The sequence below is a fragment of the Neltuma alba genome, unplaced genomic scaffold, assembly GCF_004799145.2.
Source record: "Neltuma alba isolate B1F8T4 unplaced genomic scaffold, ASM479914v2 tig00010615_pilon, whole genome shotgun sequence".
NCBI classification, from domain to species: Eukaryota; Viridiplantae; Streptophyta; class Magnoliopsida; order Fabales; family Fabaceae; genus Neltuma; species Neltuma alba.
The window spans coordinates 19,650-40,087 of record NW_021635472.1 but is presented as its reverse complement, the minus strand read 5'-3'; the positions used below and the strand labels follow the sequence as shown (position 1 = coordinate 40,087).

Below are 20,438 nucleotides of genomic sequence, written 5' to 3'. Positions count from 1 at the left end.
AATAAAATAAAATAAATTAGTTAATTTAAACAAATATAAAATGATCTTTCCAAAATATTACTCCCTCCGTTCCTTATTATAAGAGACATTTGATGCTATTTTACCCATATTTATTATCTTTAACTCAAACTCTCTCTTCCTTTCACTTCTCTTTCTTTTAATAATTTAATTATTCTCTCTTATGCTCTCTCTCCTACTTAATAAGAGCATTTTTAGAAAAAAAAATTATACTTTTTACATATTAATTGTTCTTAACTAATTTTAACTGTTTTTTTTATCAACGTACTTCGGTTATTTGTCTCTTATAATAAGGAACAGAGGGAGTATTGTATAACACTAGGTTATGCATAATGTATATATTAATTTATAAGTTAGGAAAATTAATTTTAAAAAAAATAATAAAATTAGAAAAAAATTAATTAAAATATTGTATTTAAAATGAAATTTAACTCTCAAATTAACTCTTATATTATGAATTAAAGGAATATGAGAGAAGGTGGGATCATATCATTTGTAACTATGGCCAGAATATTCATTGGGGGAAAAATAATTAACTTTTTTTCGAAGGAGGCCGTGACTTGATTTAATCTCATCTCAAAGAAAGAAGTTTTTTTTTTTTTTTTAAAAGCCACAACGAAAAAAGAAAGAGGAACTTTTTTCTATTTTGTTAGATTTCCATCTAGCTAGAGCAATCTTATAACAAATAATTAGTTGACTAAAAAAATAATAAGAGGCCCTAATCAAAGACAAGAAAATTCATAAAAAATAACGCAAATAAAATTCCAAACACGTGAGCAAATCATGTTGAAGATTTAAAATAAATAAATAAATAAGTGAAGTAGTTATCTTGTGGAAATTAGGAAAGGAAAAGGGGGATTAAAGTGAAGAAACTTATTTGTGAGTGATTTGTGTGCAAATTTGTGTGCAAATCTAAACTCATTACAACCGTAAATAATTTTCAGTAAAAGATCTTTCTAAATACTTCCTACCACATAGCATTTCATCATGTCATGTGAAACTTATTGTTGAATTAAGAGTGAAGTTGTTCACTAGCTGAAATATTTTATGTTATTACTAAGAGAGAGAGAATTTGTGAACAATTTTTTTGAAAACCGATATCCATTAATTCAAAAGAACAAGGCAAAACAAGTCCGCGACAACATCTGAGTTCCCTTGTCAATCACTGCTTTTGGTAAAGGGGAGGGAGTCATCAAAGATACAAAAACACCAATTAAAAGTATAAGCATGTTTGGCTAAGTAATCAATAAGAGGTATCAAGAGTGAGCATAACAACTTCTATCAAGAGCATGAACAATTTTACTTTTGTTGATGTGTGTGTGTGAGAGAGAGAGAGAGAGAGAGTTTCACAAGAATCATAGAATTAAAAAACAAGAACAACTTATTATTTATATTCTCAAAAGTATGAACAATTACAATATACTCTAGTCACTGAAAAAAGCAAAAACAACTTAAAAGCAGTATTTACACTAGTGCTCAAAGAAACAAACAATTGTTGCATTACCAGCTTGAGAAGATGAAAAAGAAACAGCAACAGAGTGCCATAGCTAGGCAATCTGGTGAAGAAGATTATTGGAGCAGCTACAAGTGCATCAAAACAAGCTGTGGAGATTTTTTTTATGGACAACAAATTAGCCATTGGAAAAGCCAAGAATACAGTCCATCATGAATGAAGCTCTAAGCATATTAATGAGCAGTTCTGTTTCATCAGAAGGCATACAAAATTCAAATGCAGTTGAATTAGCAACTTATATATAATTCAACAGAAACACTCACGAAAATTTTCAGAGACCGTAATTAATTCAAGTTCCAAATGAAAGAGCATGCGAACAGCAAGAAGTGTCATATAGGCTAGCAGAAATGTTGAAGGCTAAGTTCTTGTAAGGACTATAAATCCTTTTCCGTACCAAAAACCCAGAGATTGTAAAGTGAGGAGTGCAACAATCTGATAAGTGTGAATATGGGAAGCATTCAACGTGATAAGTATGGATACATGGTGTTTACAGCCTGAAAGAACAAACCCATATTACCCAATAACTAATTGTATCCCAACAAGATGGCAAAATAACTCCATCACATATATGGCTCCAACAGAATTTCTTTAAAAGAAATCACAAGGAATAATCTCATAACTTTTAATCAGAAGAAACAAGCATTTTCTAAAAACTTTATAGGCAAGTATCATCATTAGTACAAGCATATTATTCGATCATAATAGAAGTACAAGACAAAAATAAAGCATTTGCCCTTTTTTCACTGATTCAGAAGACCCCTATCTATCATTTCATGAATAAGCATCTCTGCTTTATCATTCTCATTTTTCATCAGCAGAGCTCCAACAAGTGTTGTAAATGTCACCAAATTGGGGAGGCAACCATTCTCTTTCATTCTGGAAAATAGTGTTAATCCTTCACCGAACAAGCTTTCTTTGCAAAGTCCATTTATCATAATGTTGTAAGAGTAGGCATTTAAATGATGGCCTTTAGTCATAAGATATTCAAAGATCTCTCTTGCAAAACTGAACCTACCTTCTTTGCACAAACCATTGAATAGTATACTGTAAGTGTATATTGTAGGCTGTATTTCTTGGTCGACAATTTGCCGATATAATGTAATTGCCTCGTCAAGATGATTCATTTTGCACAATGCATCCAACAAGATATTGTAGGTTATTATATCAGGAGTGAGACCATTGCGGTGCATCTCATAAACGAGATCTTTCACATTTGACATTCTCTTAGCTTTGCACAAGCCATCAATAAGGGAGTTGTAAGTGACTGTATCGGGCTGCAAAGTTTTGCAGCGCATTTCCTTAAACAAATCTAGGGCTTCATCCACCATTTTTAATTTACAATATGCATTGATCAATGTGGTGTAACTCACAACAGTAGGTGTCAAATCAGCTCTGATCATCTTATTGAACACTGCTACGGACTCATTAACATCATTCCTCATACAGTAACCATTCATCAAAGAACTAAAGGTAATAACATCAGGTTTTACAAAACATTTCATCATCTTAGCAAGGACACATTGAGCTTCTATGGTCCTCCCCCTTTTGCAAAATGCATCAACTAGTATATTAAGAGTATAAAGATCAGGACTAATGTCTTTCATGGCTATTTCATTTAACAACCTAACAGCTTGTTGCAATTGATTGGTGATGGAGAAACCATGGATTAAAGTGTTATAGGTAACAATATCCGGAGATATTCCTCGCCTGATCATTTCAGAACACAACTTAGATGCCTCACTTACTAGCCCTTCTTTACAAAGGCCATCAATGACTGCGTTGTATATAACGACATTCGGCAGAGTTTTAATTTTCCGTGTCCCCATCATTTGGAGCAATTTGACAGCACATCTTGTTTTTCCAGTTTTGCAAAGCCCACTAACTAAGGTACCATAAGTAACTGGGCTTAAGCAAAATCCTTTTGCCAACAAGTCATCGTGAAAGTCGAGTGCTTGCCCTACATCTTTCATGCAGAGTCCTTTCATCAACGTAGTCATTGTTATAGTATTTGGTCGATAACCCCACTTGAAGGTCTTCCCCAGTGAAGAGAAAGCAGAAGGGATGTCACCCACAAGACAGTAGCAATTGATCAAAATGTTCAGTGTAACTAAAGATGGTGTGAATCCTTTCAGTTCCGCCTGGGCATAACGTGAGATAGCAGTGGTGCAGTGTTTGGTCTTTGCAAGTGATCCTAAAATCTTATTAATTTCGACAATGGAGGGCAGGGGACTCATGGAGAGCAAGCGACTGAACGAAGCTACGGAGTCTCGGAGGCTCTTATTAGGGTTTGAGGAATTAGAACGCACACAAAATCGCAGATTGAGGAAGGAAGGGAAAGAAGGAAGGAAGGAAGAGGAAGAAGTTTGCAGAAAGAGACAGGATTTGGAGAAGACATACCCTGCCATAGCAGAAGAGAACGGCATCTTCAGATGAAATTAGAAGAAGAATGTTGATTGCATCAACGCTGCTTCAGCAACGGGGAAATGTGAGAAACATAAGCTGTGAAAGTGATTCAAAGCCAAGAGACAGCGAAGGAGAAGAAGGCAGAGATGGACTGAGGAAGGTGGCCGGTGCTCAGAGTCTCCGATTTTTGGGTCGCGTGATCGGGAGAGAGAGGTATTGTAATTTTCCAAATATAATAATTAATAATGCAAACCTAAGAAAAATGCAGTATTTTCAATATTTTGTCAGTCTCTTGGATGAGGCCTTTTTTTTTTGTCTTACAACTTATAAGTTAACAGTTACTTTTTTAAATATGGTTATAAAAATATCTAAAACTTATTTGTGATTTATATAGAAGTAACTTTTTAAAATTAAAAGATATTTTTATCGTTATATTTATATTGTTCTTAAGCTTTTCTATATATATTTTCTGTGTTTTCTAATTAGTTTTTAGTTATTTATTTTTAATATTTTTGAAAATAATTTTTAACAGTTTTTATAATATTTTTAATTTTTAAAATTATTTTTATTTTATATTTACATAAAATATACAGAGTATGTTATGTAATATTATTTGATTCAAGAATTTTCACATTATTATGATTTCTAATTTAAATATACTTTATTTATTAAATATAATTTTTTCCTATTATAATAATTAAATTATTATATTTTGTAAATTCATATTTTTCATATTTTTTATTATTTAATAAAAGTAATACTCATCTTACTCCTTCTATTAGAAGTGTTCATCAAGCCCGCTAATCCAGTATGCCCGTCCGAGCCCACAAAAAATGGCCCTGCTCAGCCCAGAAAAAACAGCCCAAAGAAAAATGGGCATTTTTGGCTGGGCTGCGGGCACGGTATGCTGCCCTGCCCGTTTGGCCCTGCCTGTTATATATATATATTTATAATTCTTTTTTTCCCCAAAAATACTTATAATGATATATAATATATATAATAATATATATTATTCTCCCCTCTTCCATTTTCCTTAGATACATTTAGTAATATGCGTAATTCTTCCTTCTTAGTATCTTTTTAATGTTTTTCTAATTTGGTTTAGTATCTTTTAGTTTGTTTTCATTGTTGGTTGTCTTGTAAAGATACAAAAGCAAGCTCACTTTAGTGTTGTATTAAAAGATATATCAATTTACAACAAATCAAAGTTATTGATTTGTTGAATTTATTGTTTATTCAAGTATTTATTTCTTTATAGTTGTTATAAGATACCCTTACTTTAACTAAAAAAAATTTCACTAAGGTATCACTATTTGGCTTGAAAGACCGCCTTACCCAGCCGGTTATTGCCCAACCCAAAAATGGTTAGGACTTCTATGGGCAGGGCAGGGCAGCGGGCTGTATTTTGCAACCTGCTCATCTTTCGGGCCCTGGCACCGGGCAGGGGGCATGTCCTGCCCAGTCCTGCCCTGCCCATAAACACTCCTACCTTCTACAAATTAAACTTATTTATTCAATCATAATCTAAACAATATTTTTTTACTTTACAAACTAATTTTTATAAAAGTCAATCTAAATGCAAATCAAATTACCCAATTTAACTTTTACTTAATCTTATTTTTGCAAAAGTTACATTAAAAATAAGTTTTTTTTTTTAATCACTGATCCAAAATGACTACTCAAATTTTAATCAGTTAAAGTCAGTGTTGGGGATCTAACTTTTTGTTATGAAGTAGTTTACATCTTGCACCTACAAAAAGGAAGTCTTGCTTTTCATGCATGCATTCAAAAATTCAAATTGATTCGGTAAAATCTTAATTAAAAGTTTTGAAATTGATGAGAATTTTTTAAAAAAAATACAAAAAGTTGCACGTAACAAATATTTACTGCCCATTTTGGCCAAATTTTACTATGTACTTAACCAGTTAAAATATTAAATTTTAAGTTATTATTTATTTAATCAATTTATCGCTTTTTCTTCAATTAGGCCGGAGGTATCTATAGATTTGTTATATACTACAATTATTGGTAAAAGATTTCCTAAAAACATGTTTGGTCATCACTCAAAAATACAATTAGGGGCTTTTAATTCGTTTTCTTTTGAATCTCTTTAAAACTTTGTATTACTACCTCTTGTGCTTAATATAAAAGTTAGATAATTAATTTATAAATATTAAAAAATTAATTAAGCTAATTATTTATAATAACTACATATTGTCTTTCCTAAATATCTTTATTAATTATGTATTTGAATGAATAAAAATTTCTTAATATGTATAATCACCATGGGATTATTGGGAGGAAAATGAATAAATATTAAAAAAATTAAATTTTTAATTAACTCTTATATCAACGATTGAAAATAGTATTATATTTGGTTTATAAAATTTTTTTTTTGTCCTTTATACAACTGAAATAATGGTAAGGCCGAAAGAGGATGGCCTAGGTAGGGATTAGTTGACTGATCGTATATTAAGCATTCAAGGTAGTAGATGGGAATAAGTAAATGTCACAGGAGAAACTAAAAGCATTCAGCCTTTGAACAATTTTTGTTTTTTATTTAAAAAAAATAAATGCCAAATTAGGTGAAAAAAACAAAGTCATTTTTAAGCTGAACGATTATGAATTTAAACTAATTCTCATACTTAACGATTTCTAATTTGCTATTCTGATGAATACTTCTCATCAGCATATTTGTAGAAAAGCCCACAATTAGGTTAAAAAAACGTATCCTACAAATATCATGTACTCCTCTGATCCTATTTATAAGATATTTCCAATATATTTCACATAGATTATGAAAAACCTTAAAATTTCATTAACTCATTTAAAATTTAATAATTTTTTAACTTTATTCTTATTTAATATACATTATACCTCATGTAAATAAAGTCAACATAATAATAAATGGGGGGTAAAATTGTACATCCACACAAAAAATTTCTCTCAATACCCTATAAATAGGATCAAAAAATATTTTCTCTCTCTGTCCTATAAATAGGACTAGAGAGTATCTTTCAACAATTTATATTCTTCTTATGATTCGATTACAAATCCTATAGTTATGGATTCAGATTTTTTTTTTTTTTTAATACAAGTCATGGATTCAGATTTTAGTTCAAATTATTTAATGAAATTTTATTCGGTCAACTCACTAAAACATTTTTTATTACTAAACACAAGTGTTCTCTAATTAAAAACAATTATGTATTTTTTTTCCTCCTGCTAAACTCAACCCGGTTAGTATAACTGAAACTATTATTTTGCCAGAATTTCTGATTTTTGCTTTACGGCCCCTTCCATGAATGCTTGTGTCGTGCACTTCTTCTGATCATGTGAAGTTATATGCATTATGACGATATTATTTTGGTCATATGTTAATTAAAAATGCGCCTTGATTATTAGTATCTTTATTTAGTATTTCATTAAATCGCACAATACTGTAACACAACCAAAATAAACCGTATACCTGTAAAAATAAATTACATGTTTTTTTTTTGGATGCATCGCAGTGCTATCTAGGCATATTCCCTTTGCGGCCATTTTGGACAATATAAAATTTAGAAGAGAAAATTTTATTAATGTAACAATAAAGCTAAAAGTACAAATTTATCTCTACCGGTGCAATTTCATTCATGCAGCATCAATTCTGGAAGCTGATCAAAGATATACTGTTTGAAAACATAACCAAGTGACCAATAATTAGTACAAACAAAGAGGTCATCATTCTCTAAACAAAATAGAGCCTTTGAACTTGTTTTGCCGTGGCAGAAGGCCTCTATCAATCATTTCATAAAGAAAAAATGTTGCTCTATCAATCTCATTTTTCCTCAGAAGACCTACTATAAGTGTTTTAAATGTCACAGTATCTGGGAGACAGCCATTCTCTTCCATATTTGAAAGCAATGTCAATGCCTCACCGAACAAGCTTTCTTTGCAAAGTCCATTCAACATAATGTTGTAAGTGTAGACATTTAGATGATGGCCATTGGTCAAAAGGAATTCAAATATCTCTCGCGCAATGTTTAGCCTGCCTCCCTTACACAAACCATCGATTAGTATATTGCATGTGCGCACTGTAGGTTGCATTCCCTGACTGACAATTTGCTGATATAATGCAATCACCTCATCAAGAAGTTTTGTTTTGCAAAATGCATCCAACAAGATATTGCAGGTTATTATATTAGGAGCGTGACCATTACAACGCATCTCATAAACAAGATCTTTCACATGTGACATTCTCTTAGCTTTGCACAAGCCATCAATAAGGGAGTTGTAAGTGACTGTATCGGGCTGCAAACGTTTGCAGCGCATTTCCTTAAACAAATCTAGGGCTTCATCCATCCTTTTTAATTTACAGAGTCCATTGATCAATATATTGTAATTCCAAACAGAAGGTGTCAAATCAGCTCTGATCATCTTATTGAACACTGCTATGGACTCATTAACATTATTCCTCATACAGTAACCATTCATCAAAGAACTAAAGGTAATAACATCAGGTTTTACAAAACATTTCATCATCTTAGCAAGGACAGATTGAGCTTCTATGGTCCTCCCCCTTTTGCAAAATGCATCAACTAGTATGTTAAAAGTATAAAGATCAGGACTAATGTCTTTCATGGCTATTTCATTTAGCAACCTAATGGCTTCTTGCAATTGGTTGGTGTTAGAGAAACCACAGATTAAATTGTTGTAGGTAACAATATCAGGAGATATTCCATGCCTGATCATTTCAGAACACAACTTAGATGCCTCACTTACTAGCCCTTCTTTACAAAGGCCATCAATGACTGCGCTGTATATAACGACATTCGGCACAGTTTTAATTTTCCGTCCCCCCATCATTTGGAGCAACTTAACAGCACATCTTGTTTGTCCAGTTTTGCAAAGCCCATTAACTAAAGTAACATAAGCAACTGGGCTTAAGCAAAATCCTTTTGCCAACAAGTCATCATGAAAGTCTAATGCTTGCCCAACATCTTTCATGCAGAGTCCTTTCAACAACGTACTAACTGTTACGGTATCCGGTTGATAACCCCACTTGAAGATCTTCCCCAGTGAAGAGAAAGCAGAAGTGACGTCACCCACAAGACTGTAGCAATTGATCAAAATGTTCAGTGTAACTAAAGATGGTATGAATCCTTTCAATTCCGCCTGCGCAGAAAATAAGATAGCAGTGGCGCAATGTGTGGTCTTTGCAAGTGATCCTAAAATCTTATTAATTTCGACAATGGAGGGCGGGGGACTCATGGAGAGCAAGCGATTGAACGAAGCTACGGAGTCTCCGAGGCTATTCGGATTTGGGGAATTAGAATGAAAGCAAAATCGCAGACTGAGGAAGGAAGGGTGTGAGAGAAGGAAGGTGGGTCGAAAGAATCGTATAAAACGAGGAGATTTAGCGAAGACATACCTCGAACTCGAAGGGGCAGTTGAGAACATCTTCAGATGAGATTGGACGAACAAATGTTGGACGCCTGCTGATTTACCGAAGGGGAAATGCGACAAACATATGCGGATTGCTAGAAGTAGGGATTAGGGAATGGAATTTCAAATTTCAATTATTCTTTTTCAAATGGATCAGTTTAGAGCTGAGAATCAGGACCGGCCCTTCAGGGCTGGTGGGTTTAAAAGGGTCGGCTCTCTAGGACTGAAATTTTAAAAATATCCCAATTTGTTAGGCCCGGCCCTTAAGCTACAGGGCCAGGGTCGGCCCGCGGGCTTTTGGCGCGTTTAAGAAAAAATACTATTTTTTATATTTATCATATTTTTTTTATAAAAATATAAAAATAAACCAATGAAATTATTAATAAAAGACATAAATATGAATAAAATTAAGTCACAAATATAAAATATCATCTTATATAAATATTCATCAACATCTAAGAACATCTGAAACATTCATTAACAAGATAACAACATCTAAAAGTTTTATCTATAATGCAATTGTGCAATAAATAAACACTATCATTAATCTTTTGAAACTTCATCATCATTATAATTAATTATTTTTCTTCATAAGTATACTTTTCTTTCGTAACAAAAATATCAAGTTTTTCTTCTTTATAAGAATTTTATTTTTAAATTTTGCAATCTAACTATTATTTTACTTTAATGTGAGAAACATTGTTGTTGAAACTCATGAATTTCTAATTCAAATTATAGAATCACAAGTTATATAAGTTTAAAAATATTCTATTATCAAATATATATATAGTTTAAAAATATCAACGCATATAATATAAATAAAATCATTATTAAAATCCAAATTAACCCATTTTTTAAAAATTTAATTGGATAAATTATTGTCTAAAACTAAATTTAATTTTAAAATGATAATAATAACTAAATATTTGAAATATTATTAACAATATAAAAAATTAATAACATTAATATTATATAAAAAAAATTTAAAAAGTAAAAAAATTATAAAAGGGCTTCAAAGGGTCGGCTAGCGGCCTTCCAAGGCCAGTCCTCCAAGGCTTATTTCTCATTTTAAGAGAAAAATATCAAACCCGGCCCTCATAATTTCAGGGCCTAAATGGGCCGGCCCGACGGGCTTGGTCCGTTTTTCCGGCTCTAGATCAGTTTCATAGGCGCCCATCCCAGCATTTGGTCCTGCTTTTTTTGCTTTTCTTTTCCAAAATAATTTTTTATAAAATTACTTTTAAAAACAAGTTTTAAAAATAAGAAGACAAAAAAATACGTTCAAATAATTGTTCTAACAAATTACATTTGAAAATAAATCAACGGAAAAGAAAGAGTTTCCCAATTTTCTCAAACAAAAAGTAAAAATTGTTGTTGTTTCTTAGTTTTTAAAAACAGGTTTTTGTTTTTTTTAAGAAACACTTAACGATAAATAAATAGCCAAAAAAATTTTGTTTTCAAAATAAGAAAACAAACAAGCCCATATATCATTTTGTATTTTAATCCTCTTGTCGGTTTAAAAGTGACAAATGATTTTGAGGAGAAAAAAAAAGTCAAGATATTTACTCCAATACTTTTACATCATAATTTAATAGTTAATATATATTTTAATTCAAAGGTGGTGTTGGGTAGAATCAAGTCAAAAGGTTAATATGTTTTAGCTAACGTTCATTCTGATTTTAAGATTCCACCTCCATTAGCTTAGTATTAATTCTTGAACTTTTATTTTGTAAATCGTTTTTTAATTATTGGAGAGAAAACCAGAAGGAGGAAAAAAAATAAAATGAGGAAAAATAGAAATGCGAGAAAAGTTGGTTGATAGTATTATCCTTCTTCTGTTTGGACAGAAAAGAGAAAGAGAGGAGATAAAATACATGACATTTATAATGGAAATAATACGGTTATTTTTATTTTCAACTCATTTTTAAGGAACGTCAAGAGAAATAAACCATCAAATAAAAGGCTAAAGTCAAATTAAAATAAAATTATTTTATATATTTTATTGGAAAATCAAGATATTGAGAAAAACATTTCCTCAAAGAATAAAATAATAAAAAGAAAAGTTAAGGTGCATTCAATACTCCAAAATATTTTCTCATATGTATCCAACACCCTAAAGTATTTTATATGTATCCAGCACTCTGAAATATTTTTTAGGAGAACCTAGCACCCTGAATTTTTTTTTTGCCTTGACGCTGGATGGACTAAAAAATATTTTTGGATACTGGATATATCTAAAAAAAATACTTTGAAATGTAGGATGCACTTAAAAATATTTTACGGCACTGGACGCACCTAAAAAAATACCTCAGAATATTAGATGCACCACAAAATATTTTAAGATGTTAGATGTATCTAAGAAAATATTTCGAGGTGATGGATGCATCTTATTCCTAAAAAGAAAGTTAAAATAAAAATAGACATGTCAGAATAAGAATAATATCTTTATATCATGATTTACCAATATCAAAAAAAAATTTTTTTTACAAAAGCTCAAGCTCTTTTTATTTCATTATTAATTTATAATTTTAATAATATTATTATTATAATATGGGCTAATGTTATTTTTAGCCCCTCCTGTTTGATCTCATTTTTGTTTTATTCTTGATTTCAAGGGCAAAAACACTACTCCATGAACCAAAAATATTTAGACGGATCAAAATAAGGTCAAATTTTAAGAGTCAAACTACTGGTTTTAAATTTTAGAAACTGAAATAAAAAATCAGATTTCAAAATATATTTATCCTAATAACTTTTATGAGAATTTTGTCAATATAAAAAGTATAAAATCACTGTACATTACCTTATAATTAGAGTTCTGTTAAGCAAGCCCTTTCTTTTTCTTTTCTTTTTTTTTAAACCAGCGAAAGCCCAGTATAGTATGAACCTTTCTAAAGACTGAAACTGCATAATATATGTACATACATGTACACATACGTATAATATGCACGTAATACTCAATAGATGAATGTTTTCAGTGGAATCGAGGCGTGGAGTGACCACAGGGCAGGCGAGGGTAGGGCAAGGAGCAATATACTAAATATTAGATATAAAAATCTTACTAAATATTTAAGAAAATGAAAAGAAGAGAGAAGAAAATGAATAAATATTTAAATGACAAATATACCCTTATCTCTATTTTAAAATATGTTAAATATCACAATGAAAAAATATATATATATTAATAAGTTATACATTCTTTGGGACTAAAATCTCTGCAAGTGAAAGACCAAAATCCTCTGTTTTCTTTTTTCCCCCGGGGGGGAGTGGGGACAGAATAATAGAATGAATTGCGACGTACGTACTTTTTCGATGGGAAAGCAGGCAGGCAGTTGTGTTATGCAAAAATTGACAATTCAACATCTACAATTTTTTTTTTTTCAATAATCTTCAAAAACCATTATATTAATTAAGTGAAAGTGAAACTACAAAGCACACAGGAAATCAAAAGGGCTTTAATCAACCACGATTTGTGGTAAACGGTAATGAAAGTTGTAAAAATTAGTACCGCTATCCCCAGATGATAAAACAGAAAAGACAATCCCAATCTCATGAGACCATTCTTCTAACTCCTTCAATGATATCTCTTACCAGATGATCACAGCTAGTTTCCCCAGTAGCTTATTCTTTAACCCAATCTGCAGAAACTTGGCCTTTTCCTATGCCCTTTTCCCAGCATAAAGTCAGACCTGCGATAATCCCCTTAATTTCAGTTATTACAGGCATCAACTAACCCATCTGTTTTTAACCTTGAGTTTTTTTCAGTCACCAATCTCCATGAAACATCTTCATTGCAAGTACTAACCCTGTCGAATCATGAGTGGCGCCAAAATATCAATTTAGAGATACAAGCACGATTCAAAGCAACGAATACAAAATCTATTACCTGAGATTTCTCTGAAACACAACCAACCAACTTGGAACAAAATCATGGTGTGCTTACAGTGCTGCTGATAGTGTGACTATGAGAAACTCTATAAGGGGTCACCACACAATTATTTGTCAAGCCTGAAGAAAGATGCACCCATCATAGGCACTAGTGTAAGATAATGAGTAACAGAGTATGAGGCTAGATCAATCCAGTTTCTTTATTCCTTTTTACTGAGCCATCCACACAATATTTTTTAAAGAGCAGTCCTTACATGTATCATTGACAAACAAAATCATAAAAATTAAAATTCATCTCAAGAATCATAGAAATACATTATCAACCCTTCTTGCCCATGTTCTCAATATTATAACATGGTCTTCACTGTTCTAGATGCTATAAGGGTCTTTTCTTCAGGGAAGTAACAAATTTATAACACTCGACTCTAAATTGCAATTATAGGAAACAACAGCAGCACGTAGTGACTTGATTTTATGATTCTTAGAAGTAAGATCAATTATACAGTAATTTATTCATTAAAAGGATTAAAAAAACTTCAAAGCAGCATGTTGTGTTCAAAGGAACAATTAATTGTTGCATTAGTAGCATGTGGACGTAAGCAGGCACCAGGAACAGCATAGCATAGCCATGCAATCAGGCAAAGATAATTGTATGAATTATAAGTGCAACATGATGCATAATTCAGGAACAGAATAGCAAAACACTGAGATGGTAAAATGAGGAATAATTCATTAACTTTTACCCAAAGTAAACAAGCATTTTGCAGCCACTTTTGAAAAATATCACTATTAACAAGTATAAGATAAGAATAGAGCATTTAACCTTGTATTATTGTTTAAGACGACCTGCATCTATCATTTCATGAATAATCAACTCTGCTTTATCATTCTCTTTTTTCATCAAAAGAGCTCCAACAAGTGTTCTAAATGTCACCAGATCAGTGAGGCAGCCATTCTCTTTCATTTTTGAAAGCAATGTCAATGCATCATCGAAAAGGCCTTCTTTGCAAAGTCCATTCATCATAATGCTGTAAGTATAGACATCTACATGATGACCTTCAGTCAGAAGCAATTCAAAGATCTCACGTGCCAAGTGCAACCTACCGCCTTTGCACAAACCATCGATTAGTATACTATATGTATGTACGGTAGGTTTCATTCCTTGACTGACAATTTGCTGATATAATGCAATCGCCTCATCAAGAAGTTTTGTTTTGCAAAATGCATCCAACAAGATATTGCAGGTTATTATATTAGGAGCGTGACCATTACAACGCATCTCATAAACAAGATCTTTCACATGTGACATTCTCTTAGCTTCGCACAAGCCATCAATAAGAGAGTTGTAAGTGACTGTATCAGGCATTAAATTCTTGCAGCGCATTTCCTTAAACAAATCTAGGGCTTCATCCATCCTTTTTAATTTACAGTGTGTATTAATCAATATATTGTAATTCCAAACAGTAGGTGTCAAATCAGCTCTGATCATCTTATTGAACACTGCTATGGACTCATTAACATCATTCCTCATACAGTAACCATTCATCAAAGAAGTAAAGGTAATAACATCAGGTTTTACAAAACATTTCATCATCTTAGCGAGGACAGATTGAGCTTCCATGGTCCTCCCCCTTTTGCAAAATGCATCAACTAGTATATTAAAAGTATAAAGATCAGGACTAATGTCTTTCATGACTATTTCATTTAACAACCTAACGGCTTGTTGCAATTGATTGGTGTTGGAGAAACCATGGATTAAAGTGTTATAGGTAACCATATCTGGAGATATTCCTCGCCTGATCATTTCAGAACACAACTTAGATGCCTCACTTACTAGCCCTTCTTTACAGAGGCCATCAATGACTGCGTTGTATATAACGACATTCGGCAGAGTTTTAATTTTCCGTCCCCCCATCACTCGGAGCAACTCAACAGCACATCTTGTTTGTCCAGTTTTGCAAAGCCCATTAACTAAGGTACCGTAAGTAACTGAGTCTAAGCAAAAACCTTTTGCCAACAGGTCCTCGTGAAAGTCAAGGGCTTGCCCTACATCTTTCATGCAGAGTCCTTTCATCAACGTATTTACTGTTACGGTATTCGGCTGACATCCCCACTTGAAAATCTTCCCGAGTAAAGAGAAAGCAGATGCCATGCCACCCACGTGACAGTAGCAATTGATCAAAATGTTCAGTGTAACAAAACATGGTGTGAATCCTTTCAATTCCGCCTGGGCATAAAGTGAGATAGCAGTGGTGCAGTGTTTGGTCTTGGCAAGTGATCCTAAAATCTTATTAATTTCGACAACGGAGGGCGGGGGACTCATGGAGAGCAAGCGATGGAACGCAGCTACGGAGTCCCGGAGGCTATTATTAGGGTTTGTGGAATTAGAATGAAAGCAAAATCGCAGATTGGGGAAGGAAGGGAGAGAAAGAAAGAAGGAAGAGGGAGAAAGTTGCAGAAACCGAGAGGATTTGGGGAAGACATACCTTGACATAGCAGAAGAGAGCGGCATCTTCAGATGAAATTAGAAGAAGAATGCTGATTGCATCAACGCTGCTTCAACAAAGGGGAAATGCGAGAAACATAAGCTGTGGAAGTGATTCAGAGCCAAGAGACGGCGGAGGAGAAGAAGGCGGAAATGGATTGGGGAAGGTCGCTGGTGCTCGCAGTCTCTGATAGAAGAAGAATGTTGATTGCATCAACGCTGCTTCAACAAAGGGGAAATGCGAGAAACATAAGCTGTGGTGGTGATTCAGAGCCAAGAGACGGCGGAGATGGATTGGGGAAGGTAGCTGGTGCTTGCAGTCTCTGATCTCTGGGTCGCGTCGCGTGATCCGAGAGAGACAGGTATTGGAATTGTAATCTCATTTTGAAAATAAACTAATTTTTGGGCCAATTTTCTAAATATGATAACTTCATTCCTGGGAGAACAATACCTGTGCGGCGGTGCCAGGCATTAATGTGAAAAAAAAAGAAAATAATTTAAATAAATTCAATACTTAATTAATGTTTAAAATCTAAATTTAATAAATTTAAAATTGAACTTATGGATGTTTTGAACATTCACAAAATACAAATTACTAATTTTAAGCACTTCTTAGCAGGTATAAACAAAATTCCCGACGGACTGACATATTCAGCCTTTTAAAATAATTTGGCTATGCCACCAACAATGGTTGATATTTAAATAAAATCCGTTTGACAGCTTAAAATATTAAATGTTGAATTATATAATCAGTTTATCACTTTTAATTTAATTAGGCTTATATCTTTGGACTTTATTATGTATGTACTATCTCCAGTTATTAAAAGAACTAGTTTGATATTCAATTTAATCTTAGATATAAAACCCAAATCTAATGGTTGTACATTAAGATAGTGCTTGTAATACTTAGTACATACACTACTAATCACTAATCATGTTTCTCATATTTATCTTTTTTTTTTTAAGATAGTGCTTGTAATAGTTATACATTAATAGTTTTATTAAATGGTAGTTTTAACTAATACACATGATTAGTGAGGATATTTTAGAAATTGCAATGCCTATCTATTTCAAATAACAATTTAACGAATTTTTTTAATATACTCAAATTATCAATTAGCTTTTATATTAAGAACTGAATATAGTATAATTATTTGTTAAAAAAATTCCTAATGACATTTCTATTCATCACTCCCAAATACAATTGGGGGCTCTTCTAGCCATATGCTCAGCATGGAAAAAGAAATTTTTAAAGTACTACGCAATGGAAATTATTTATCGAGATACTGCCTCAAAAATCGTTCATTATGAGAACAAAATGAAATATATAAATAAATTGTTCAACTTAAGATTTTAGTTTCTAATATGACATTTACTTGCCTCCTTGTGGCTTTCTTTCATGCGCCGTGCATTTGTCGTCTAACAGTACCCTGTTCTTCTTTATAAGAAATTCTTATAGAAAATTCATTGTCTATATGTCTTCTTCTCACATTTTTGTTAATATTTCATATTAATTTAAAATTTACCTACGTAGGGCCGTCTTCTTTTGGACCCCAATAATTTGCAAATTGGGACCATGAGTATTACCATAAAAATATTTTAAAAAAAATAGACTCACCATAATTAATTTGCAACCAAAAAGAAAAAAAAAGGAAAAAGCTCGAATGATTGCCCAGGTGAAGGCTTCTTTCTACTTTTCTAATGGGTTTTGATGTTTTTACTTCTTGGTTTTCTGATTTCGCATGAAGTATATTGTTTTGGTCCACATAATTAATTTTTTTCCCTTCCCTTTTTAAATATTCTACCTTCGATTATGAGGAAAGTTGAACGTGGCCGGTTGGTTGATATTTTTTTAATGATTTGTATTGATCTCATTTGGGTTATCTAGGCCATAGATCCATGTATATATTTACAAACAAATGCACGCCTAAATTAGTAGTATATGTCAAAGAATTTAGTCAAATCATTGTGAAAATTTTCTCTTTTTCTTTTCTTTTTATTTGGTTGCAAATTAATTATGGGGAAGCTAAAAGAGGATGGCCATCTATAATGACTCGTTTGGTGTGAGAAAAATAGAGGGAAAAGGATGGCAGAAAAAATTTTAATGACTTCGATTCAAAAAACTGAAAATGTGGAGTTTAAAAGCTGTTAATCAATTTTTCTTGCTTTTTTATCTTACATATTTTTTTATCAAAATTTTACAACTTTATTTCTCCAATTTTTTTAAATTAAACTTCCTTTCCTTCCAAATCTCCTATACCAAACATAGGGTACATGTCTTTTTTTTGTATATTTTTTATGGCAAGAGTTTTCTTTTTAAAAAATAATGGTATATACTACTAATTTGCAAATTATTAGGGACCAAAAGAGAATGACTATACATAGAGAAACTTTAAATTAGTAGCAAAAATTGACCCAAAAAAAAAGGAAGAGGAAGACGCATGAACTGTGTTTCTCACAGGAATTTCCCATAGAGAATAAAAGGTTTTCTTGGAGGCGAGAAGAAGAAAGTATGAAGGAAAGCTAAAAAGAAGCAAGTAAATGTCATATCAGCAACTAAAATCGTTCAGTATTTGAACGCTTTTAGTTTTCTATTTAAAAAGAAGTAAATGTTAGATTAGTTAAGAAGCAAGTTGTTCTTAAGTTGAACAATTTGTTTGTAAATTTAAACACATTTTTACAATCACTGATCAGCATTTTGATAAATAGTTCCCATCACATAATGATTTGATAATAGTGTGCTATGTTTGGATGGAGAGAAAATTAGAGAGAAAGAAAAACTAGAAAGGAAAATAGGAAGAGAAGTGGGTTTGGAGAGAAAATTAGAGAGAAAGAAAAACTAGAAAGGAAAATAGGAAGAGAAGTGGGTTTCTTCTTGTTTGGATGAGGGATGAAAAGTGAGAGGAAAAAAAGTTGGGAAAAAAAAAGGTAGGTTCCATCCTGTTTTTCTTTCAACTTTTCTTTCCATATATGGAGAGAAAATGAGAAGAAAACACATCTTTTCTTTCTATCATTGCATCTGTTTTTCAGCAAAATAATACCTTTCTATTTTTTTTATTTTTCACTTTATTTATTATTTTCATGTCTTTCTCCTATGTTTGTTTGATTGAACAGTAAAATAATTAAAATTGCAAAAATCTTTCTACAACAAACTGAAAGGAAAAACACAGAGATATTGTTTGAGTTTTTTTTTAAAGCATTAGACAAATGTTATTTTTCTTCTAGAAGAAAAACAATTTTTTTACAAAATTACTTGATATTAAAAGATAATAACATGATGATATATCTTTATCAAATAATTTGATTTTAAATGACCTGATGATGTTAATTTTTTAATTATGATATTTAATTTAATTTTAATCATGATATTTTGACATAAAAGTAAGGGAATTTGAGTTATTCGTATCTTTACTCTCTTTTTTTTCTATTTTCTCTCGTCTATCCAAATAGGAGGAGTGATAATAATTTTTTCCTCCCAACTTTTCTTCTTATCTAAATGGAGGGTTACTCTTTATAACATATTGGGAGAAAAACCTACAATTAGGTTAACCAGCATGACTTATAAAAATCTTATAGCTCTTAACAATATAAGTTCTCACAATTCGATTTTAATTCCAATTACTCCTTAATATCCTCCCTCCTTCCTCCTCCCTTTCTTATTTAATTATAGTTGATGGAGTATCAATAAAAATAATTTTAAAAAAATTAATAAATTAAAAAATAGGCCCTATATTTATGATCATGATCAATTCAATAATTAATTCTTAGATTAAGAACCGAAGGAGTATTTAGTTATGGAGATTCCATGAATGCCTGTGTCATGCAGTTCTGCTAATCTTGTGAAGTTATACACATGACGATATTATTTCGTCATGTATGAATTAAAAACATAACTTATTTGATTATTTGTGTCATTATTAATATATATTAAACCCCACAATGCTATAAGATAGCCGACATAAAACTCAACGCCTGTGAAAATATGTTAGATGTATTTTCTGGATGCACCTTTGTGCTTTCTGGGCATATTCCCTTTACAGCCTTTTTTCCCTGGGAATGCATCCCTATATAGGGCATATTACAAATTTGCATGTCTTCATAATATGAAATTTTGAAGAGTACCAATAGAAATTGAGTTTAACAAAAGGAACTAATCCTTTGTACTGTAACAAATCAATTTTCAAATCCCCATTAAAAAAGTATTCACATTTAGCACCGACAGTAAAATGACTTTCACATTTTAATTCTATAACTGAACTTTGACTTGACTCAATCATTATATTTTTAACCATTTAAAATGTTAGCCTTTTATATTATAAAGAATAATCTTATGTATTTCATGAAACTTAAAAACCAAAGTTTTAAAACATTATAAAACTATAGGAACTAAGTTGTAATAAATTAAAACTTACAGACTAAGTTTCAATTGAATCAAAATTTAAAAATTGAGTAACAAGCGAATCAAAAACTGCATGGGCCAAACCAAATAATTCTCCCACTTCAAGACTCTGCATCACTTCTCCGGCATAACACAATAACCAAGCAGGTTTGGAGAATGCTGATATTTGGTGATCAGCGAGATTTAGAACTCGCAAATTTCTAACAACACGACTGATCAACACAAGCACTTTCAGAAAAATCAATGCCCCACAGTATTTTACGCAATCAAAATTAACATGTAAAAATTAATACTTCTCAGGACAT

The 20,438-nt window shown here is 31.8% G+C and overlaps 3 protein-coding genes across 3 annotated transcripts; all 3 read right to left on the bottom strand.

The window, feature by feature from the left end:
* Positions 1–2,271: 2,271 nt before the first annotated feature.
* LOC114757674 (pentatricopeptide repeat-containing protein At1g62670, mitochondrial-like) lies at positions 2,272–4,044 on the bottom strand. The gene is made up of 2 exons (XM_028946757.1): positions 3,929–4,044; positions 2,272–3,805 (listed from the first exon to the last, which is right to left on the bottom strand). The coding sequence occupies exons 1-2, from the start codon at positions 3,952–3,954 to the stop codon at positions 2,272–2,274; spliced, it is 1,560 nt and encodes a 519-aa protein (XP_028802590.1). The 5' UTR covers positions 3,955–4,044.
* Positions 4,045–7,657: 3,613 nt separating this feature from the next.
* LOC114757673 (pentatricopeptide repeat-containing protein At1g62670, mitochondrial-like) lies at positions 7,658–9,376 on the bottom strand. Its single transcript, XM_028946756.1, has one exon. It carries the CDS (start codon positions 9,374–9,376, stop codon positions 7,658–7,660), a length of 1,719 nt encoding a protein of 572 aa, XP_028802589.1.
* Positions 9,377–14,078: 4,702 nt separating this feature from the next.
* LOC114757672 (pentatricopeptide repeat-containing protein At1g12300, mitochondrial-like) lies at positions 14,079–15,761 on the bottom strand. Its single transcript, XM_028946755.1, has one exon. The coding sequence runs from the start codon at positions 15,759–15,761 to the stop codon at positions 14,079–14,081; it is 1,683 nt and encodes a 560-aa protein (XP_028802588.1).
* Positions 15,762–20,438: the final 4,677 nt, after the last annotated feature.

What these genes read in the sequence shown, in the direction of transcription:
- LOC114757673 (XM_028946756.1), bottom strand. Translation starts at nt 9,376, where the DNA reads ATGTTCTCAACTGCCCCTTCGAGTTCGAGGTATGTCTTCGCTAAATCT.
- LOC114757672 (XM_028946755.1), bottom strand. Translation starts at nt 15,761, where the DNA reads ATGCCGCTCTCTTCTGCTATGTCAAGGTATGTCTTCCCCAAATCCTCT.
- LOC114757674 (XM_028946757.1), bottom strand. Translation starts at nt 3,954, where the DNA reads ATGCCGTTCTCTTCTGCTATGGCAGG. An exon ending in TTCTCTTCTGCTATGGCAGG is followed by an intron (nt 3,806 to 3,928) that starts GTATGTCTTCTC and finishes CCCTAATAAGAG; the next exon opens with CCTCCGAGACTCCGTAGCTT.